The 23,953-nt window shown below is 38.6% G+C and overlaps 2 protein-coding genes across 8 annotated transcripts in view; one reads left to right on the top strand and one right to left on the bottom strand.

Moving 5' to 3' along the window:
* Positions 1–2,967: 2,967 nt before the first annotated feature.
* Positions 2,968–19,174, top strand: ppie (peptidylprolyl isomerase E (cyclophilin E)). 3 transcript variants are annotated; one of them, XM_043717438.1, is made up of 10 exons: positions 2,968–3,156; positions 7,717–7,815; positions 8,146–8,189; positions 9,037–9,063; positions 9,292–9,373; positions 12,175–12,278; positions 13,836–13,959; positions 15,199–15,384; positions 16,937–17,079; positions 18,966–19,174. In XM_043717438.1, exons 1-10 carry the CDS (start codon positions 3,126–3,128, stop codon positions 19,032–19,034), a joined length of 909 nt encoding a protein of 302 aa, XP_043573373.1. In that variant the 5' UTR covers positions 2,968–3,125; the 3' UTR covers positions 19,035–19,174. The 3 variants fall into 3 exon arrangements, with proteins under 3 accessions (XP_043573373.1, XP_043573374.1, XP_043573375.1); XM_043717439.1 differs by lacking the exons at positions 2,968–3,156; positions 8,146–8,189 and having other exon boundaries at positions 7,742–7,815; XM_043717440.1 differs by lacking the exons at positions 2,968–3,156; positions 8,146–8,189; positions 9,037–9,063 and having other exon boundaries at positions 7,743–7,815.
* A 1,934-nt stretch (positions 19,175–21,108) lies between these two features.
* LOC122563556 (homeobox-containing protein 1-like) overlaps positions 21,109–23,953 on the bottom strand; it is a 60,748-nt gene continuing 57,903 nt past the window's right edge. For all 5 annotated transcript variants that reach the window (XM_043717431.1, XM_043717436.1, XM_043717430.1 and 2 more), the window contains one exon: positions 21,109–21,823. The gene's annotated coding sequence lies outside the window, so the exon portion shown is untranslated. The remainder of the gene's footprint in view (positions 21,824–23,953) is intronic.

The following is a 23,953-nucleotide window of genomic DNA, read 5'->3' as shown; positions in this document are numbered from 1 at the left end:
CATGCAAGGACTGCACAAAACACTACATAGGACAAACAGGATGACCGCTAACGATCCACATCCATGAACACCAACTAGCCACGAAACGACACGACCAGCTATCCTTCGTAGCCACACACGCAGATGACAAGCAACATGAATTCGACTGGGACAACACTATTATTATAGGACAAGCCAAACAGAACAGCCAGGGAATTCCTAGAGGCATGGCATTCATCCACAGATTCAATCAATAAGCACATTGACCTGGACCCAACATACCGATCACTGCAGCGGACAGCTGGAACTGACAACCGAAAGCGGCAGATTCAAACCACTATAAATGCTGGAGAAAACATCATAGAAGCGCTTCACAGGAGGCTCCCGAGCACTGAGGATGTCACCTAGACAGGGGTCGAAATGTCTGGAACACAAATTCCCAGCTCGGCGAACAGAACCACAACACATCTGGAAATGGATAATTCCAGTTTATGAAACTGAATTTGTTTTTCATTTAATAAAACTGTTATATATCGCCCATATCTATAAATAGAAGAGTTTCCAGCATTAGGGAAGTGCTAAGAGAATATATTAATCAAATCATAACGATTGATCACAAATCCGTTCAAACAAATTTAGGTTTGAGATCTATAAGAATAAACTTGATATTTCTTCCTACTTTTTAATCCCATTCCTGAAGAGGTTCTCTTTGGAATATTGTTTCGAAGCAATCAGATGCCAACTGGTGTTTTGTCCAAGTGTCTCCATTGAGCATTCAATATATTAGCTATTCAACATCATATGGAGGCCCAGTGCTGTCCATGTCCACTTTCATGTATGCACACTTTGCAGATGTCACTGGGTATCTCTCCCTTCTCTGACTGAAAGTTTGTGATCCTGATTGTAGTTCCTAATAAAATCCACTCAAGTGTAGGTTAGTGATTGAACCTGAGACCCTCATTGTCTATTTGGTTCAACCTCAACTTCCGAACGATATTGATAATTTTTTTTATACGGAAGGTAATGTACATTGGGAATTGGGGAATAAAAGTAGGCCATTCAACATTTTCAGCTTGTTTTGCTTTTCAATTAGATTTGCGGATGGTAACAAACTGATTGGGGCAATTGAAGGAAGTAGCCAGAGGATACAACTGCTGTAATTGCAATCTCTATAAATATGTTGATAATTGCAAGATTCCACATATTGAAAGGAAACTGGAACACCATGCCTCCCCTATGAAAGGTGTAAAAATAGCTAAAGGTTGAGGAAATTGAAAATAAACTTGAGCTAATTACCAATTTACAGTGAAGCAAAAATAAATATATTGCTGTATTTTATTGCCAAATCAAATTATAAATCCAAGGCTGTCACTAATGTCCTGCATTAAGTTTGGTTCATGTACAAGTTCCAGTCATGGAACACTGCAGAAAAGAGGTCAGAAGCTTGATTTTCAGTGTCGAAGGTTTTATGGAATACCCAGTTGAGAAAGGAACTGAATGAGAAGGAACCTGACAAAAGATATTTTATAGTGAAACCAGTACACAACGCTGACAGAAACAGATATAAGGTAAAGTAACCATAGTTTTATTCTCTCATTCAAAAATGATGTGGAGGTGCTGGTGTTGGATTGGTGTGTACAAAGTTAAAAATCACACAACACCAGGTTATAGTCCAACAGGTTTATTTGGTTGTCACCCGATGAAGAGGCAGTGCCTCGAAAGCTAGTGCTTCCAAATAAACCTGTTGGACTATAACCTGGTGTGTGATTTTTAACCTCATCAGAGAAAGAAGACTGGTGATGGTTTAACCTTAGGGTCATCACATCTCAGGTGAGGGCAGAAATTGAACACAAACTGTTGGCCTAAGGCTGCTTTGCAAACTAGCCATCCAGCCAACTCGCTAGCCTTCCCTTGCAAGTAATTTTAGTATAAAGTTTGAAAGTGTGGAATTGTTACGATGCAGAAATAAAACTCATTAAAGATTTAATTGAATAATGCTTGGGGAAATTTTTAAAATCTTGAATGGATTAACTCCAGTGACTGGAGTACAACTTTGTGGAAGAATCTAGAACTAGGGCTCAGAGTTTAAAAATAGGAGGGTGCCAATTTAAGCTGAAAATGTGTTGCTGGAAAAGCGTAGCAAGTCAGGCAGCATCCAAGGAGCAGGAGAATCGACGTTTCGGGCATGAGCCCTTCTTCAGGAATGGCAGAGGAGATGACCTGGGGTGTGCAGTGAGAGAGGGACTCACTGAAATCCTTGTGGAGGGAGGAAGAGAGCATCTTCGAGGAAGGCATCCTTGCAAGAGGATTTGCAGTAGGTTAAAATCTTCGAGGGGAAAGTGAGGACTGCAGATGCTGGAGATCAGAGGAAAATGTGTTGCTGGAAAAGCGCAACAGGACAGGCAGCATCCAAGGAGCAGGAGAATCGACGTTTCGGGCATGAGCCCTTCTTCAGATGCCAATTTAAGACAGAGATGAGGAAAATAAATCCTTCAGACGATTGTAAGTCTTTGGAATTCTCTTTCTCAAAAGGCAATGGATGCAGGATCTATTTTAAAACAGGTAGATAGATGGATATGCAGGAACGTAGAGTTGAGGTTGAAATCAGATCAGCTATGATATTGAATAGTGGAGCAGGCTACTCTTCTTCCTTGATTGCCTGTAACTCTTACCTGGAGGAGAAAGTGAGGTCTGCAGATGCTGGAGATCAGAGCTGAAAATGTGTTGCTGGAAAAGCGCAGCGGGTCAGGAAGTCTGAATTGGAGTCAACAGCAATTTTCCTATATATCCCGTAGAGAGAGGACTGTGGAATATTACAGAACATAAGCTTATTTTCAAGCCGCACCTCCCCCAGGCATGTTTTGGTTAGAAGTGTCTATAGGGGGCCATATGATTAATGTCTGGCTCTGCTCTGATGTTTCTGCATCTACTTCACCCCACTCTGACTATTGCTTCAAAATGGTTTTCATTTCCCTGTCTAGTCCACTTTAGAAAGTTAGCTTGCGTGTTATTTTTTTCTCTTCATTGACACGGTTATTTTCAAGTTCGTATAATTCATGTTTGAAAAGGAACTGGTTAAAGAAACCAAGCATTGAGCAAGTGTCAGGGTCAAAGGCTGGAGTTGAGAGGGTAAAGTTCAAGAGAAGATGGCGTCGACCAAGCGGGTGCTGTACGTGGGTGAGTAAGGAAGGGCCACGGCCGCTCTTTATCTCCTTTTAGAGTCCTTTCGCAGTGAAATAACATTCTCCACGGGGTATTTGTTAGTGTTTAATAGTCTGGTGGGCAAGTTCCAAAGCCCTGAACAATGAACAAAGCTCATCTTTGCGAGCAAGATCGTCTGAATGTGACTTCTCGTTTGTTTCTTTTAAATATTACCATCTTCTAAACAATTTTTCCGTTTATAATTTATCATTTCTCAATCTGAGAATGCATTCATTTAACAATCAGGTAGAATTGCGCAAAATAACGAGCCGTTTTAATTAATGCGGTCCTTTTAAAATATTGATAAAGCCAAAATATAATTCGGCCAGAATTATACATAATTTGCTGTTATTATTACAATGGAAGAACACAGCAAGCCAGGCAGCATCAGGAGGTGGAGAGGTGACACCCGAAACATTGACTTCTCCACGTGATGCTGCCTGGCTTGCTGTGTTCTCCCAGCCTCCTGCCTGTCCCTCCTGATGCTGCCTGGCTTGCTGTGTTCTCCCAGCCTCCTGCCTGTCCCTCCTAAAGCTGCCTGGTTTGCTGTGTTCTCCCAGCCTCCTGCCTGTCCCTCCTGATGCTGCCTGCCTTGCTGCGTTTCCCCCAGCCTCCTGCCTGTCCCTCCTGATGCTGCCTGCCTTGCTGCGTTCTCCCAGCCTCCTGCCTGTCTCTCCTGATGCTGCCTGGCTTGCTGTGTACTCCCAGCCTCCTGCCTGTCTCTCCTGATGCTGCCTGGCTTGCTGTGTACTCCCAGCCTCCTGCCTGTCTCTCCTGATGCTGCCTGGCTTGCTGTGTACTCCCAGCCTCCTGCCTGTCTCTCCTGATGCTGCCTGGCTTGCTGTGTACTCCCAGCCTCCTGCCTGTCTCTCCTGATGCTGCCTGGCTTGCTGTGTACTCCCAGCCTCCTGCCTGTCTCTCCTGATGCTGCCTGGCTTGCTGTGTTCTCCCAGCCTCCTGCCTTAACCTCCTCATGCTGCCTGGTTTGCTGTGTTCTCCCAGCCTCCTGCCTGTCTCTCCTGATGCTGCCTGGCTTGCTGTGTACTCCCAGCCTCCTGCCTGTCTCTCCTGATGCTGCCTGGCTTGTTGTGTACTCCCAGTCTCCTGCCTGTCTACTCTGGATTACAACATCAGCAGTTTTTTTCCCCCCTCTAACCAAGATACTATTATAATGACTATTCAACAAACGATTGTCCAGCCAATGAGAATATTTTTAACCTGAGATAAATTCCTGCTATGGAGTTTACTCCTTGGGTCAGTGGTTTCAAAACTCTTTTCCACTGTGACTATTTCGAGGTTTGAAATTTGTCACCATTCTTCGGTGAGATCTTTGAGAGTTGATAGGGAGGAGTTAAGTACCTGAAGTGTTGTCACTTGTTAGATCTGGAGCACAGTCGCTTGGGACTTCACAGCAGCAATTAAAGCTTTGGAACTCTCAACTCTCAACTCACGTGCAGCCTGCCTTTACGTGGTGGTCTTTTGACAGATAAAATTACTATTTATACTGCACTGTCATGTAGTGACTTGATAAACTCACTGTAAAATCAAGTAACTCGACCTGATTGTCATTTGGAGGCAGTTGGATGTTGTTTGATTTGTGGGTAGATTCCTTAGTTCTTAGTGTAATAAATGTCTGTAAAAACACACTTGGAAATAAAATCTAAAAGGGATTGTGTTTGAAAAAAAAACCTCTCCGATCTTTAAATGGTTCTATCTCCAATAGCTCAGCCCATGTGTGTTAACACATTTTGTTATAGAATGGTGGAATGCAGGTTTTTGCCTCAAATTGAATATTTAATCTTGGTTGCGTCATGTGAGAAGAAGTGAAATGGAAAAATAAGGCATTTCCATGAAGAGAGGAGCAATTGGAAACTGACTTTCCTTAATGGTCATTCATCATTGCAGCTTAGATAGATATTTCACAGTTAGCAAATGGAGCAGAAACGGGAAATATTTGAATATCAAAGGATTAAATAATAAATGTGCAGAATAGTTTAAGGGCAACAGATGTAAAGAGAATGTGACAAAGAACTTTACTTTTGTAGTGATTGATTTGCCATTAATTTACTGCCTAGGATGGTGGTCAAACTGAGATGATCAATGGTTTTGAAAGGAAGTTGATCAACTTGAAGGAAATGAACTTGCAGGGCTGTCAGGGAGTGTGGTTGAATGTTTTGCTCCAAGGAGAGCTGGCAAAAACTTGAAGGACAGGATAGCTGCCTTCTATGTCAAAAATGACTGTGGCTTTGGGGCGTATCTAGATGTAAGACATTCTACAACTGCATCTGGACAAGAGCTAACGAGGCCTCCATTCATGAGTGTTAGAATAGTACGCAGCTTACTTTAAACTAAAGCTGTGGTGTACCCTAATACAGAGGAACCTCGATTATCCGAATATCAATATCTGAATATCGGATTATCTGAAGGGGATCTCAAGGTCCCGATAGAAACATTACGTCAAAGAGCTGCGTCAACCCTGATCGCGTCTTTTGTTTACAGGTACAATGATTAAAAACGAACTTGGCTCACTGAAATGCTGCCGAGAACAGTCCTGAACAGTCCAGACACTGTCTCTAAATGACTGACCTCCTGTTCTCTCCCACACACTTTCCCTGGAGTTCTACATGGGTGAATCCTAAACCCCCCCTTTCCCAGATAATCTCTCCAACATTGTTCTGCACAGGGCAGAGGTGGAATCTGTCAAAAAGTTGTGTGCGCTATTTGGAGACTTACCTCACAAAGGCAGCAGCAGTCTTCCAGTTGGTGTGCAGTCTGCCCCCCCCCCCCCACCCCATGGGGTTGGGGCGAGTGGATGTGGTTGAGGGGACAGGGCTTGTGCGTGGTGTGCTGCTGCCTAGTCTCCTGAACGGGGAGTAGACTTCACAGAAAACTCCGAGCCCCAGAGGAAATCAATTAACCAAGTAATCAATTTTCCAGATGAAGATCTGCCCACCTATCTCATTCGGATAATTAAGGTTCCTCTGTATGTCTAATCTTATCTTGCTGTCCCCTGGCATATTTTGTCAATGAAATATTTTCTTCCAAAAAGTTGGGCAGTGAATTGCACTTAGTCTCTTCAAACCTGATCTCTAAAATTGCTGCAAATTCGAAGTAAGATTTATTTATAAAATGGTACTACAATAAACCTTCTTTATATTTCAATATGAAGGGAACTCGATATGCAGCTTATTTCTTAAACAGTTGCTAAGCTCTTTGATAGACAAGTAGATGTACTTTGGAAGATGTGCAATTATTCAGAGTGTGCTATGTGCCATACACCTTTTCCAATTGCATTGCATGTTGTTCAGTTTTGTTTTTCAAAATGAATCACTTCATGTGGAGGAATTGAATGTAACAGGCACCATATTGTTTTAAAGCTTAACAGAATTCAGTTCTTTGTCAATTACAATGAAACTGAAAATTTTAAAAAGCGAAATTATCCTTTGATCACATTGTTTTAAGAATATAGCATTTAAAGTTCTCATTGTCTGAATGTTGAGCACTCAAATTCATTTGAAAGCACCATCATAAGACATATTTGTATTATTGTTACAATATGTGATAAGGTATCAGGCAATCACTCACTTCTGTACCAGTGGAGAGTTTGATACTGTTTCCTGTGTCAGGCAAGATTGTTGAAAATAGACAATTGTGTGTTTCCAAGAAACACAGGAAATAGCTAGGCATCTCCATTTTTTTGGATGATGTATGCTGCAATTAGGTAAAATTTTCTTAATACTGGATAACATATCTCACATACTGTATATATAGTTTCACTTTATTAGTCTTGCCCTACTCAAGATCAAGTACTTTCTGTTCTAAAATTAATAAAATATTGGGGAATAAAGCTGAGTTCTATAAAAAGGAATTTCTGTGGAAAGAGTGATTGAGAGAAATCACAGGCAGTCAGAGAAGCATTGACAAGGTGAGTTTGGATAGAGATTAAAGTTACTGAGAATGAAGAATCATTCAATGCAAATAAATGAAATGCAAAGACTGAGGGTAAAAGGGAAGTGAGTTTGATAGAGAGTGTGGATCCTATTGTATTCTGCGGTCAAAGTAATCTTAGTTCAAGGGAAACACCTACAAAACCAGAAGATGTTTGTTGTCAATTGAATGCTGCCAGACTTAGTGATTGAAGTGAATAGGTTTTCCATTGCTTGAATTGTTTTAATTCTATCGTGCCATCTGATGTTGATGCCAAGGCCAACATTTGTTACCCATCCCTAATTGCCGTTCTGAATATTGTGGTGAGCTACCGTCTTGAGTTGCTGCTGCCCATGGGATGTAAGTACACCCACAGTATCTAGGAGAAAGTGAGGATTGCAGATGCTGAAGATCAGATGAAAGGCTCTTTTCCAAAACGTCGATTCTCCTCGGATACTACTGACCTGCTGTGCTTTTCCAGTGCACCACAGTCCACCCACAGTATCTGTTAAGAAGGGAGTTCCAAATTTTTGACTCTTAGTCAAAGTGGTGATGTTCTCCCAGAAAATCCTGTTATATTTAATGTATGTTTTGTGTTATCACCTGTAGGAGGTCTTGCTGAAGAGGTAGATGAGAAAGTGCTTCATGCAGCTTTCATTCCATTTGGAGATATCATGGACATTCAAATTCCACTGGATTATGAAACCGGTAAATACTTCACTTAATATTCCTCCAACTGATTGAACAGATTCAGAATACATGCAAACTGAGTAAATACTGAGTTTTTACGAAATAAAAATCTCTTTCCCAAAATCCTTATACTGAAAATTGTCTGTAAATATGTTTTATTAAAAAGGAAAGGTTTAAATTTAACACTTGTTAAGAGCTGGTAACAAACCAGTCAGTGTGACGTTCCGAATACAGTGAGAGCTACTTCCATGTGATGACTATTGAGGCTTAATGCTTTTGTGTGAGTAACACCACAGTGGTGATTATGAAATAGCTAAAAATCTAAATCCTTTTTGTATCTTTAAACAGAAAAACACAGAGGTTTTGCATTCATTGAATTTGAAAATGCTGAGGTGAGATGATTGTTTTTTTTTCCAAAGCTGAGAAGAAAACCAACCTTTTATTCTCAGTGGGAGTGTAATGAAATACCACTTGGGCATTAGAAAGAGTTCATAAAGGGCTGGGGCCAGGAGGATATACCAGGGCCCAATAACTGGCTGTAGAGGGTCTATTGTGTTCAGGTTGGAAGGCAGGGACCACTAGGTTCTGTCATTTTTGTCCCTGCCTCTGGGTACAGGGCCCCAATTAAATAATGTTTTAATTAGAGGTGATTGAATGAAAATATTAAAATATATCCTGTGGTTGAAAGATCTGTCAGCTGACAAATATTGTATTGCTCTTTGACGAAGTGACGCCATTCATTAGCCTGTCTTAATCTATATTCACTGTTCATGTAAAATGTGTAGAAAGGCCAGCATGGTATTTAGTTGTCCTAATTCTTTTTACCAATCATTCTGTTGAATACTTTGGACTATTTATATGAAATGGAATCTTGAATAACAATGGGCCAACAATATGTTTTTAGTTTCACATTCTGAGGAGCAGATCATTAGTCAGGGCCTCTGCTGGTAATTGTTGTTCAGGGACAACACTTGGAAGGTGTGGATTTTGAATGAGGCACGCACCTCACAAATGAACACACATTGTCTCTCTCCACAGGAAGCAAAAAGCTTTATTTTTTAATATATAAAAGCTGTATACAGCACTATGGAGATTTGTTTTAGTGGTGGTATCTAAGATATCTATTGTATCGCCAGTATGACTCTCAGATATTTCCTTTAGATGTATGAAGGTGTCTGGATGATAATGGATTCTGCTGCTTATTGACAATTTGTAGCCTTTTTAATTTTTTTCTTTCAGGACGCTGCAGCTGCCATTGATAACATGGTAAGTGGCAAATGATCTAGAACAAATAGGCAACCTGGCAGCTCTGAACCTTTTTATAATAAAAACTGGCAGACTTCTGTAACAAATAAATAGAGTTGCTTTCTTGAAAACACATTTAAAATGTCATAAATACAAAATAGTCTGGATTGTCATTGCCAAGAACCATTGTATAAAATGTGTGTGTTCTATGAAGAATAGTGGCTGATCTCTTTTTTTTCCATTAATTAGAATGAATCTGAACTTTTTGGAAGGACAATCCGAGTAAATCTGGCAAAACCCATGCGGATTAAAGAGGGATCCTCAAGAGCAGGTGAGAAATAAAAGGAGTTGGGTTTTGGCGCATCGGCTCAGGGAGGCTTAAGTTGTATGCAGCTCAGCTAGATCAGGAAGCTCCCAGAACCGATCTTCGGCCTTAATGTGGAGAATAGGTGAGGAACAGACTATGTAGAACTGACGTCCTAACAGCTGAATAGAAATCAATAATGTGAAGGACGTGTGCAAATAATGGCCACTTGAGTCGCGTGCTGACTGAGTAAATGCTTGGCAGCGTTTAAGGAATTGCATGAGGAATTACTTCCTTCAGGAGGGAAGGACAAGTTTAATCAGGAGGATAAAGACAAAACTGATGTGATTAAACAAAGAAGAATTGGGCATTTTCTTCTTACTGTTTACTTGAACTGATTGTGAATAAAAGTGAATCTGAATTAAAGCTAAAAGTTTTAATAGATGTTGAATATATTGGGAAGTAAGCTGTTGCTGATTTACAGGCTCCCATTCTTTACAGGGTACCATAGAATAAAGGCAATTAACTTCTCACATCATGTTGATATATTGAGTGATTATTCCTTTAATCAGTGTTTGTGTTACCAAGGACTAAGTTTGCAGAGACAAGTCCATTCCTACATTACAATTACTTCTGCTCAGAGGATATGGACATGAATCCCACCACAGCAGCTAGTAGGGTTTTAAATTGGGTTCATAAATTTGGAGTGTAAAGCTAGAATCCACAACAGCTATCATTGATTGTTGTAAAAATTTATCTGGTTCACTAATGTCCTTTAGGGAAGCAAACCTACTGTCCTTACCCAGTCTGGCCTACATATGACCCCAGACCCACAGCAATGGATTGAATTTTAATTGCCCTCTGAAATGCCTTTACAGGCCATGCAATTTGAGGGCATTTAGGGAGGGCCAACAAATTTTTGCCTTGGTGAACGATGCACACAGCTCATGAAAGAACAAAGACTGTTTTGCGGCTTTAGCAGAATTCATTTCTGAAAATTCATTGGCTAGTTACAGAGGCAAACCTTCACAAGATTGCCTTTGCCACTGTACTGAGGTAAAAGGTCAAGTTGTCATAGTCCCAGAGGGCCATAGGGTTGCTCCCTTATTAGAGAGAGACTGTTGATGATGGTTTAACCTGAGAACTGCTTTATTGCAAGTGAGGAGAGAGAGGTCTACAAGGTAGGATCTTCCTGGTATCGGTGTGGGAACTGAACCCACGCTGTTGGTGACGAACCAGCCATCTGAGCTAACCAACCCCAACCAGTGTGCTATAGAACCATTGTGCTGGGAATAAATGTTTCATAATGGTTTACAAACAAAAACAGCTAGCATTTACATAGAACCCTTCATGTAGGAAAACAAAGTGCTCCAAGGTTATAAATAAAAGTGTTTGTCAGGGAAGGAGAGTCATGTGGGCTGAAAGGAGAGGGCACAAAAGGATTTGGTAAAAAAAAACCAAAAGGTTCAGGCATTTAAAAATGATGATGGCAGTTTTAAATCTGAGGTATTTGGGAGATAGGGAGTCAGGTCAGAGAGAAAAGCAATTAAAAACAAAGTATTGCAGATGCTGGAAAGCTGAATTTGTTTTAAAAAGTGAGCTGGAGAAACTCAGGTCGAGCAGCATCTGTGGAGAAAGAAAAATTAAGTTAATGCTTCAAAATTGACATGACTTTGGTTATAATATAATTTGATACAGTTTTCAAACTGAAATTCTGAAGAAGAGTCAAAATAGATTTGAAACATTAACTTTGCTTCTTTCTCCACAGATGTTCAAGACCTGCTGAGTTTCTGCAGCATTTCCTGTTTCTATTTACGAAAGGGGTGCAGATGAAAATTGGTGTGGCAAATAGTCTGTGGTGGAGGTAAAAGACAGGCAGTGTTATGGAGATGGAAGGAGGCAGCCTTTGTGGGTATCGGATTGAAAGAACAGACCAGTGAACTAGACATTAAGGTCACTGTCCACTTCAGCAGGAGATGGCATGGGTTGTGCAAAATGGATGTCAGGCATACTATCTAAAGTGGAGACAGTGGCAATCATTATATGGGATTATCATGGAAGCTGTTTCCTCATTGAAATTTGGATGGGAACTGAGGATTTACAGGGGTGGTGTGATTAATGGAGGGAATCCATTGCTAGAGATGCTGTGGCTATGATTGGGTATGTCAGAGTGGGACCAAGCAAGAGCAGTCCCACTCAATTAGAAAATGGAAGAGCTACGTCTTGAGAAGAATGCTGGGGCTGAATGTGTCCTGAAGAAGGGCTTATGCCCAAAACGTCAATTCTCCTGCTCCTTGGATGCTGCCTGACCTGCTGCACATTTCCAGCAACACATTTTTCAGCTCTGAATGTGTCATGGGCTGCACAGAGATCTGGAATAGATAATGCATTGCAGCCACCGAAAACATTGTTTGGGTCATCTTGATGTTGTGGGTAGTCCTATAAACTGGTGGGAGAATCAAGCATGGAGTTGTGAATGAGATAAATCTCCGAGTTGACAGTTCAGAATTCTTTCCAAAGAAAGGAAAAACAAAGGTGGCCTGTTTGTTTGTAAAAGTAGACGCCCTGTCTGTATCTTATTCTTGGCTGATAGCAGAAGTTTTGCTGGTGAGCAGCCTGCTACAGTGCTATCAACAGGTGCAGCTGGTGTTGTGGATAAATGAGAACAAACATGTAAAATGCAATTCCCTGTTGACATTGAGAAAAGGAGATTTATTTCAGTGCACATTAAAACAGAATATTGTGACTGACCTAGTAATTTTAATATGTAATATGTATCTCAAATGTTCCTTTTGAGTGAAACATAAATAGTGTCCCTCTCTTTCTAGTGTGGTCAGATGATGACTGGTTGAAAAAGTTTGCTGGTAAAACTCTAGAAGAGAATGAAAATGAAGAGCAGGGAGGAAATGATGGAAGTACACAAACACAGGAGGTAAGATTTTGTCACCATGTGCTCTGTTTAACCCCTTGGAGAATTCCTTGTTTTGAGGTTCCATATGAATCTAACCTGTTGTTGAGAAATTGAACAGAATTCTATTGAGCTATAGAGCCTATTTTGATGCCTGAATTTACCAGTTTAATATGTAGTGAATTACTAGGAAAGAAAACAAAAGGGATCTGGTCGTCATGGACGGTTTGGACCGAAGGGTCTGTTTCCATGTTGTACGTCTCTATGACTGAACATAGGTTCAGATGCCAATTGTTCTGGACAGTCGTAGATTTACAGTATCGAACTGCACATGTTTGGTTATCTTGGATAGAGATGTGTAGGAGATTAAAATGCTAACCCGGTGGAGGATTGTTTTGAAGGTTAGAGCTGGGAACGCTGCTGTTAGAGAAAATAGGGGAAGCTTGGTCTGATGTCTGCCCATGCATGGTGTTCATACCTTATGCTTGAAGTTAAAAGTGCATACATTCTCCACAGTAGTTGTTCATTTTGACAGGAAAATATTTGTAAAAGTAGTTAAGAGTATTAAACTGATCAATGGTTTGGAATGCTGAGGAAATTTTTTATTAGTTAAAGGTTTATAAAAAATCTATTATGATAAGCTGGAATCAGAGGAAAAGTACATTTTAAAAAAAACTTTTTCATGGATGTAGGAATTGTGCTGGATTTGTTACCAATCTCTAATGGCCCTTGAGAAGAAGGTGTTGAGCTGTTTGTTGTGCCACTGCAGTCTATCAGATGCAGATACAAACACAATGCTGTTAGAAAGGGAGTCCAGGATTTTATTCCATCAACAGTGAAGAAACAGTGATAAAGTTCCAAGTCAGGGTGGTGTGTGGCATGGAGAAGAATTTGCAGGTGATAGTGTTCCCAGTACTTCTGCTGTCCTTTTGCTTTTAGTTGGTCGAGGCACAGGTTTGGAAAATGCTAATGAAGGAGGCTTGGCAAGTTACTGCAGTGTGTCATGTAAACACTTTTTCTTTTGGATTTTAGAAGTTTCCTTTTACTCATAAGGATGTTGTTAAACTAGAAAGGGTGTAGGAAAGATTTATAAAGATGTTACTTGGACTGAAGGGTTTGGGTTATAAGGAGAGGCTGGATAGGCTGGGACATTTATTTCCTGGTGTGTCAGAGGCTGAGGAGTGACTTTATAGAAGTTTACAAAATTATGAGAGATATAGATGAGGTGAATAGCCAGAATCTTTTCCCCCGGATAGGGGAGTCCAAAACTAGAGGGCTTAGGTTTAAGGTGAGAGGGCATATATTTAAAAAGGACCTGAGAGGCAACGTTTTCCACATAGAGGGTGCATGTATGGAATGAGATGCCAGAAGAAGTGGTAGATGCAGGTACAGTTACAACATCTAAAAGACATTTGGATAGATACATGAACAGGAAAGGTTTAGAGCAATATGTACCAAACACAGGCAAATGGGATGGTTAAGCTTGGGATAACAGGTCAGCATGAACAAGTTAGGCTAATGGGTCTGTTTCTGTGCTGTATGATTCTATGACTCTATTAAAAGAGATTTATTTCTTTTTAGGGTGAACCACCAGCCAAAAAAACAAGAACCAATCCTCAAGTTTACATGGATATTAAAATTGGCAACAAACCTGTTGGCAGGTTACGTTTTTTATTACGAGCTGATATCGTTCCAATGACTGCAGGTAAAGATTAACTTTGTATACACAGCTGTGACCTTTCTAGCATCGAGACCAAAGACACAGAACTTGTATTAATGACTAGTATTTTGCCCCTTTATTTACACTGTCTTCTTTATAAAGTGTCTCTCTGCATCTTCCATCTGAGTATACCAACTGTTGCTTACGTTTGGGTAGGCATACTGAGGTGCATCAGTTATTTGTGGTAACTCATATGTGCACTTATTTTCTATTTGCTGACTCGTCCCTTCTGAATTTTTGAGTCTGGAGATTTACAACTTCACTGGAAAAACAATCCTAAATCAAAACACAAAGATGTGTGGGTTTGCGTGGCTTGAGATGTAGTAAACATAGACTTCAACTGAAAATGTGGTTTATTGTGGTAAGCACCAAGCTGGCCTGCAGACATGGAAGGCTTGGACATTCCTGAACAAAAACAGAAATTTCACTCTCTTTCAAACATTCTTACTTTCCCTGTGACTTGATCAGAAAGATCATGTTTTAAAAACCAATTGAACGACTTTAATAAAAAGGTACTATTTCACCTGGAGGCCCTCTGAAGATGTTACCTAGTAGGGTGACGAAACATTTGGAAATAAACCTTCCAGCTCAATGAGCAAACCTACATCCAAAAAATTTAGATAGGGGAAAGGGGCAAGGCCGCATTTATAGCCCATTCATGATTACTCTTGAATACACAGTGAGTCGCCACCTTGAATCCAATTGAGTAGCTTCCTAAACCACTTCAGAAAGTAGGCACATTGCAATAGATCTGGAGTTACCTGTAGGCCAGGTAAGGACAGCAGATTTCCTGCCCGAAAGGATATTGTGAACCAGATGTGTTTTTAATGACAACCCAGTAAGTTTGTAGTCATCATTTGAAATTTATTTAAATTCCTCAGTTATTCTGTTAATGTCTCTGGATCTTTAGTCCAGGCCACTAGAATTACTAATGATGTTACCTTGCCCCTGTATTTCCAACATTTTCTGTTTTTTATTTGAGTGACAAAGATCTGGATGTGAACTAGCCACATGTGAATCAGTGATTTCCTTAATAACTGAAGCAGTCATAGTCAACTCAAAACTCTGGTTCCCTCTCCACAAATGCTGCAAGGATTGCTGAATGCATATGTTTTCATTTCAGATCTCTGGTGTTTTGCTTTTATTTCTTCGTTAGCTGACAGAGTTTGCTAAGATTCTGCAAATTGTTTTTTTTTGTGAGGATATTGAAAACATTTCTTTCAGAGAACTTCCGTTGTCTCTGTACACACGAGAAAGGATTTGGCTTCAAAGGCAGTAGTTTCCATCGCATCATCCCACAGTTCATGTGTCAGGGTGGTGACTTCACCAACCATAATGGAACCGGAGGGAAATCCATCTACGGCAGAAAGTTTGATGATGAAAACTTTATCCTAAAACACTCAGCACCAGGTAGAGTATTTCCAAATTTTTGATATACATTGATATGTAAACTTGGTGTATAAATGCAGCTTCCCATCATTCAGCTATTCACTGTTATAATATTGAAGTATGTGGTGCTGATCTTGACTGGGCCAGTGTTCCCATGCAACAACTGAAGGTTTTGGTGTAAGCTGAGCACAAATGAGGGTCTTCAAATTTTGCACAAAAAACTTTAAAGAACCTGCTTATTAATAGACCGGATCTACAATAAGACAGAAAGGATCGGTCCTTCCCCCAGCTACAAAGTCCTCTATCATGCCATCGGTCGGTTTACTTGAAAAATGAGAGGCCTGCGTATTCGCAACTTAATAATAAAGGAAATGTTTTATATATTTATAGATAAAAGTTAAGTTTGCTATACATTTTTAAGATTTTGTCCTATAAAAATAATCCTTGTGTGTATAAACAGCTGGAGTAAATAGGTAAAATAGCTGAGAATTTTATTGCAGTAGTTCCTCAGTTGCTATTTTCTCCAGTTTTCTTTCCTTTCATTGAACTGCAGCAGTCTTTTACTGATGCTGGAAGTCCTTCAATGCTGTTTCCACATGCCTTGTACTCTTGGTAATCCTAGGTGGTCACCATTAGCAGGCTGTTTCATTGTGGCAGGTACCATGTTTCCCAGGGTCTTTTCAAATTTGATCAGGAGCAGGAACTTTGTTTTACCTCTTCCAAAGCCCAGTAGGTCACTGCAGGCATAGGGAGTACTGTCACCACTGCCCCAGCTGAGATCAGCGAACTCCAACACAGCCCAGAAATTGAACCAATGAACTTTTTGGACAATTTGGCTGACATTTACCAGTTGAAATGTTGGAGAAACTAAAACTTTTGTGCTTTTCGTTTATTTTTAAAGTCCTTGCCATGTAGTTTGTTTCACTTCAGTTTGTAAAGTGATTGTATTCTTCAATTCTTGATATATTCTTAGAACTTGGAATGTAATAATTCCAGCTGCTGATATCTTCCAATTGAAACTATACAAACTAAGGAGCTAATCATAAAAAGAGCATGGGTGGAGCTTTGCTCACTGAGCTGCAAGGTTTGTTTTCAGATGTTTTGTCACTATACCAGGTAAGATCTTCAATGAGTCTCTGAATGAAGCACTGGTGGTGTAGCCTGCTTTCTATTTATATGTTTGAGTCCCCTGAGAAAAAGAACAGGAAATGACATCACCATAAGAAACAATGTCACCACAGGGAAATGACATCATTTCCTACAGTGATGTCATTTGCTGTTCTTGTTCTCCAGGAACCCAAGGGAAACTAAACATATAAATAGAAAGCGGGCTACACCACAAGTGCTTCCTTTGGAGGCTCACTGAAGATGTTACCTAGTACAGTGACGAAACGTCTGAAAACAAACCTTCAAGCTCAGCGAGCAAACCTACATCCAGAACCTCAACCTGAGCTACAAATCTTCTCCAAACTCGCTAATAAAAAGAACATATTTTGACATGGGAAATTATGCATTGAATTTTGGACTCATTAACATTGAACAGTGTCATTGACTTTTTTTTTGTTTTGCTTAGGTTTATTATCGATGGCAAACTCTGGAATAAACACAAATGGATCTCAGTTTTTCATTACCCTTGACAAAACAGACTGGTTGGATGGAAAACATGTGGTATTTGGGGAAGTGGTGGAGGGAATGGATGTAGTCAAACAGATCGAAGTGAGTATAAAACTTAAGTCTAAGAAGTTATTTAATTTTTCTGCTTTTCACATGATTGCTTACCCCACCATCCTACACTGTAAGGAATGTTAATGGTGGTCTCCTCCAAATATAAATTTACTTGGTGATTTAGGCAGCATATCCAGGTGGAGTATATGTATCAGTGATCTTTGTGTATTGGAACTTGGGCTGAAAACTGATGGGTGTTGGTTGTCAACAGAATTCCAAATCAGTGACCAAATAAATGCAAAATGATAGTCTTTCATTTGCGAAGGAAAATTCCTGTGGCTTTCTTTTCTTTATATAAAGAAACACCTAAATATTAATGTATTTTTCTTTGATCTGCTGCATTCTTCATGGTGAGTCAGGATGAGTTATTTTTAAAATTATAAATGTTATACTGTGTAACAGTATTACATTGTAGTATTGAATCATGGTTACAGAAATATTTATATTTAAAATAAAACATTATAATATTTTTCATTGTGAAGTACCTCTAGAATCATAGAATTATACATTTCAGAAACAGACCCTTTAGTCCAACTCATCCAGACATCTAAAACCAATCTAGACTCATTTGCCAGCATTTGGTCCATATCCTTCGAAACCCCTCCTATTATGTACTCATCTGGATGCCTTTTAAATGTTGTAATTGTACTAGCCTCCACCACTTCCCCTGGCAGCTCATTCCATACACGTACCACACTCTGTGTGAAAATGTTGCCCCTCAGGTCCCTTTTAAATTTTGCCCCCCTCACCTTAAACCAATGCCCACTCAACTTGGATTCCCCTACCCTGGGAAAAAGAGCCTGGCTATGCACCCTACCCATGCCCCTCATGATTTTATAATCCTCTCTAAAATCACCCCTCAACCTCCAAAACTGCAGAGAAAACAGCCCCAGTCTATTCAGCCTCTCCCTATAGCTCATACCTGGCAACATCCTTGTAAATCTTTTCTGAACCTGATATTAATTTGTAATTGAACCTGTTGGGTATTTTCTAAAATCCTTTTCGAAGTCGTTACGTAGTGCAACAGACAGGGCAAACAAGTGTAGAAGTTGAGGAGGAAAAGGGTGGCACTTAGAAGCAGCACTGGGACAGCAAAGGTACTTGGATGAGGTAACCAATGTACACTCCTAACAGTGTGGAACACTCTGCAGAAATTACAAAGATACAGCAGGCATCAGGAGGAGGGAAGGATAGTGAACTTTGTTGTGATATGTTAAAGGATGTGACCCAGGACCCAGCTGAAGGATGGAAGTTTGGAAATTAAACAGAAGCTAAACACATTGTCTGAAAATGGGAAATCCTTTGTGTGTGACGTGTTTATTATTTCTTGAAATATAAATACTGCTCGCAGCAGACTTCCTTCCCTAACATACATTCTTGAATCAAATGTTTTTGAAAAGGTGATCATATCATGGTATACCTGTTGTTAGCTTTCAATTCTCGATGTATTATTAATTGAACTTAAGTTCCACCAGCTACCATCATGGGATTTGAACCCATGTTAACAGACCACTCTCCTCTTCTGTGTTGGAGCTATTCTGGAATGTGAGGTTATAGGTACACGCCAACAGTCAAAATAGGTTGAGTTTCTAATACAATTTAGGTGCGTTGAAAACCAAAACAGTCAATTTTTTTTAGAAAATAACGCTACAATTGTTTTGTTCTTTAAGAAAATTATATTTTGTTTTGGTTAGTTATTTCAGTGATTATGGTTAGCATTCTTTGTTTTAGAGAGTAGTAAATGCCTTTAATTTTTCTGTTTCTGGCTGACAAATGATCAAGACCAAAACAAATCATCAAAAATTGCATTTTTAGTGTCTGTTTAATTGAGGTTACTTTTTCTCTAACTATACATAACCATTTTTTAAATATTTCAGGCTCAAGGTTCTAAAGATGGAAAACCAAAGCAGAAAATGATCATCTCGGACTGTGGAGAATATGTGTGATTCCAGTCCCTGCAAAGCATGGTTTTGGGACATTCCAATCTTTTTATTATATTCAGTGTTATCTGTCAAGATTTGTAACTGATGTGAACACTTGTAAATACCTTGTAAACAACGTAAAGTAAAATATTTGTTTTCTAAAATGAAAGTTAGCCACTTTTTCTCTTACAGATTAATACACTTATATAAACAAATTTTAATTACAAATTTGCTGTGTAAAAGCTAATAAAATAATAATAATTCGGCACTTAAAATATACTTTTGCACAACAGAAAGGCAGTCTAGTGAATATACGTGGAAACACAGGCAATGTGCATCACAGAAGGATGTACTTTAGCCCCCACTGTACCTGTACTTAAGAACTTAGGCTCTTGCATTCAAATTCAGAATACTCTCAATTAAGTTTCTAGAGATCCCAGTAACATGGCTCTGTAATCTATGATACTCCATCAGATTCAAATATTCTAAAGATATTTCTGCTTCTATTTGTTTTAAAGGAATGTCACAATTGATTCTGAATTCTGCACTCTGCAAATCATGTGGTCGGTCAAAATAACATGCTCTGCAATCTAACTCAAAATGTAATTTAACCACATTTTTCATTTGAGGGAGTTTTATAAGAAGTTAGGAAGAACAACTTTACAGAGATAACAGAAATGATTTTATGTCTATTCAAAAACAAAGAAAACCAACAAGCCCATTTGAGTATGTTTATTGCTTTATTGGGGTAAATAAAATTTGAACTAACCAAAAAATTCAATTAATGAAAATATACAAAAACTATAAATTGGGTTCTATAACAGTCTACTGTCAAAAGGCACTAATCCAGACCATTAACTACAAATTATATACATATGGAAGCATATGTATGGACATGGAACAAAGGACAGTATACACAAGCACAGAACACAAATAAACCAAATTCTTACAATTCTCATTTCCTTTTATTTCCAGTCTTTTTCTGGGACAGAGTATATGAAAGGGCTTTTTCCCCCGCACTAATGTGTTATCATGCATTGCATGATAAACCAGATCCCCATCCCCATAATGTAGTGTCTGAGATGCTTGGTTTACAATGCTGTGGTTTTGAGCACAAGTCCTAGATCTGGTATGTATGTCCAACATTTTCTGTTTATACTCCAGTGTTTGGTTTGATGCTCAAATTAACCAACCAAGCTCCTGATGAACTCCATCAGTTCTTGCCTCAATCACTGGATTTGCTATTTTGCAGTCAGGTTTTGCAGAAAAAAACTGATACAGACCATCATTCTTCACCCATTCATGTCCCCACCCCAAACCCACAAAAGGTCCTTGTCCTTACAAAGTGCACCTGTTGGCTTGAACACAGTGACATATAGGCATCAGTTACTGAACCCAGGGCTGGTTCACCTACACTTTTTCAATTAAAGGAGGTGAAAGGCCTTGTGGAGGGAAAGTATAATTTAAAAAGATATTGATAAATTGATGGCTAATATAAATTCCACAACATTATAGACACATCAATAGTTGATAGTTCAGTAGATCAATTTTCTCTTGCATATTTTGTACATATTGAGATACAGTTAACCTCTGGAGATAGACACTAAAGCAGTGTCCTTAAGTGGAAAATAACCCAAACATGAACTATAATGGCAGTAGATTTGTCAACAAATTAGTGAATACACATTCATAGTTGCCTTGCTGAATTTTAGTACAAGCTTAACTGAAAACTGTTTTCAAGCATATGTTGCTACAATAGTTTAACAGACACTGTTCAATCTATAATTAGACTTTTTGTACAATCTGAGTTTGTTAAACAGATAGATGTTCTGTATATCCTTGGAACTAAATAAAAGTAAATGTTAGAAGTTACTTAAATACAGTGCATAAAAAATTAAGAGTAATTTTAATAACAGTGACAATTTTACAGTGTATAGTATTTCAATAGTTACTTTAAAAAAACTCACAGCAAAATTACATAAATGCTTGTAATTTGTACAGAAAAAAAAACAGATGCTCCCCTTACACACCATATTCAAAACTACATTTCTTTTTATTCTTAAAGCTGCAAATAGAAGCTGGTCTAATCCAGTCAATGAAGAGGTCAAAATGGGCACTGCTGATATCGTTGTTCTGTGGGCAGTGTAATTGTACACCTGATATAATTTTCTGAAATATGCAACTGATCTGCTACTTTCATATGCTAAAACATACTAGAGTACAAAAAGTAATTTATTTTAAAAAGTGCTTTTAAAAAATATTTACAATAATTGGATGCAACTGGATGATGTTTGAAGACCTTACAAGTATGACATTTACACTGGCTAGACTCTGTTACCCTTTAGATCTCAAAATAGGGATTGGAAAGATGAGGGTAGCATTAATATTTTATGTACATATATATCTTGCAAAACTATAGACTTAAAACCTGTCTTTGTTATACATAACTCAACAGTCTTTCACAGAAATTACTAGCTGGGAGAAGCCCATGTTTGTCTTTTAAATAACCAGACAATTAAATAGGATACAAATTTAAGTGCAATACACTGCCCACAGTATAGTGGGTACCCTTTATATCTGGCAGAATGAATAGTGTAATACTGTACCTTTGCTTTAATCAATAGTGCAATTTTTTTTTAAGTTCAAGGTTCACGACTCCAGGTCAGATTGCTCATTTTTTTTTGAATGTCAATTCTCCAGGTTGATCTAACAATTCGCCAAATTTCCACGTAGGTGCTACTGTAATCTCTTACACTGTCATCCATCTCAATTAGATGGGGCATACAAATGGTGATTATGTGTACAAACCTCGCCTAAAATAAATGAAACCACAGGAAGTCATACAATTAGGCATGCCACAGTATCATGACGTTGTTTAAAAATTATTTGAAGATAGCATCTGATAAAAGTTTGAGATTAACACAGGCAGTTCTCCAAAAAGAAAATCTATATTATTTGTGTAAGTTTTACTCGAGGTGCATAGAATTTATAGTAAACTTGTAGTTTATTACTATCATACAATTATATGAAATTACTTCGGGGAGAAGCACAATGGCCACAATTTCTAATCCAGAAAATTGAATGTTTTGTTAAAAAAAACCCAGCAAATCTGTGACCATATTAACTTTAGATTAATTATCCAAGACATTGTATCATATTTTATAGGTTGCAGACAGAATTTGTAAAAAGAATTCTGGAAGATTATTTAAATTATGAACATCAATAAGTTAAGCATTTAACAAATGTCAACTATAAAATCAGTGATACCAAAAATCAAGAAATTAATAGCACAAATATCAATTTTAACTTCAATAATATTGCATGTTGTTAAAAACTTTAACCTCAATTTTAGAATTCAGCTTCTGAAAAATGCAAACTCCATTTTCTAAGTTTTTTGTGTTCTCTACACAGAGAGAAAAAAATGATCTGCATTTATATTGTATCTTTAGACATGTCTCAAAGTGCTTTATAGCCATGAGTGAAAGAGAATTGGGTAGCGAAGCTGGCCCAAAACTTCCTCCACTGCCACACTGAACTAGATGTTGGGAGTCAGGTATGGCCACTGGCAAGATGCAGAATGAAGTAGCTGCTCCCTCTGTCACCTTATTGCAAAAATGTACCTCAGGCCATACTAGTTTAATTGTCACTACCTTCATGACTTAAGGAGAAAGTGCTCATTGTGTCAGAATTATAGGCCTACGTCCACTGAGAACCTGGTTAATAATATCCATTTTTACTTTACATAGGTCCCTTGCACTTTTTCCAATGGAGAATGGATTTGACTTCACATCCCAGAAGGGAAAGTGGATTGTGCTAATCCACTGCAGTCCCCTGCAGACAAATGTTTTGAAAGTAAAGGGTTGTAGGTAGTATTGCTTGGCCATCTAATGGCTAGGTCAGCAAATGTACATCTGCCTTTCTCATCAAGTACATTGTTTAGAAAATGCAAACAGTCAAATAAATGTTGATTAAATTACATCTCAAGTTAAAGCAGAAACTAGACTACAGTGTCATAGGAAAACATGAGATAGAGGGAGAGATTGCCCATATAATCAAACCATCGCTTCCTCAAGGGCATTGAAGGAGAAACAACAATTAGTGGCAAACTCAGTGACACCCACGTCCTGTGAGTGAATAAAAAGATCTGTAAGCTAATTTTTTGTGTGGGCAAGGACATCATTAGAATAATATTTATTTGCTGCTTTATTTCAATAGTAAGAAATTCTGGTTTTACACAACCATAAGTTCCATATCACCATCTTCCAGATAATCCTCAGTATTAACAAGATGTGACATTCGTTTAAATAAAAAAACTGGAAGGAGGAGCCCCAGATAATTTGACTGGAGTGTATGCATGCAACATCTATCCAGCAGCAGCTTTTGAAAATATAGATCAGCTTTAATCTAACAGTGTCGACAGACTATTAGTAAATGATATTATTTTGATAAGATCTTGTCTTCTCTCGAAATGTGGGTTAACTGTAGAGTTGCTTTAAATTAAGATTAGAGATGGGGTTTGAGAGAGGGAAAGTGTAGGCTTTCAAAGCAAAAGAATACTACAACATTCCTGGGAGTTATTTGAATGATGAAACCCAAAATGGGATAAGAAGGGTCAGAGTGTACAAAGAAACAGCAACAAATAAGGTCAAAGGGGGAGAAATGGAAAAAAGGTGTTAATTTACAGTTCTTTACTTATATTCACATAGTGTTTTGACCAAAGGAAAATAATTAATGGCACAAATAAAAGTAATGGCTAACTTATGACCATTATAGAGACATTGTAACAATGAGTCAAACCTGGGAACTAAGCATTTAGTGAGACACAAATTCTTTTAAGGACAGGCAGGAAGGAAAAGGAGGTTGAATAGCATTGTTAATGCAAGATGGAATAAGTAGCAAGAAATAATATTGGATCAGAAGGTATGGGTGAAGGTAGGAAATAA

This window comes from Chiloscyllium plagiosum, chromosome 27, assembly GCF_004010195.1.
Source record: "Chiloscyllium plagiosum isolate BGI_BamShark_2017 chromosome 27, ASM401019v2, whole genome shotgun sequence".
Taxonomy (NCBI): Eukaryota; Metazoa; Chordata; class Chondrichthyes; order Orectolobiformes; family Hemiscylliidae; genus Chiloscyllium; species Chiloscyllium plagiosum.
Note: the sequence above shows the minus strand (reverse complement) of the source record. Positions and strands in the feature narration are given on the sequence as shown.

Coding starts and splice junctions, on each gene's coding strand:
- ppie (XM_043717438.1), top strand. CDS start 3,126: ATGGCGTCGACCAAGCGGGTGCTGTACGTGG. Junction 7,816..8,145: donor TCCACTGGATTATGAAACCG/GTAAATACTTCA, acceptor ATCTTTAAACAG/AAAAACACAGAGGTTTTGCA. Junction 9,064..9,291: donor CAGCTGCCATTGATAACATG/GTAAGTGGCAAA, acceptor TCCATTAATTAG/AATGAATCTGAACTTTTTGG.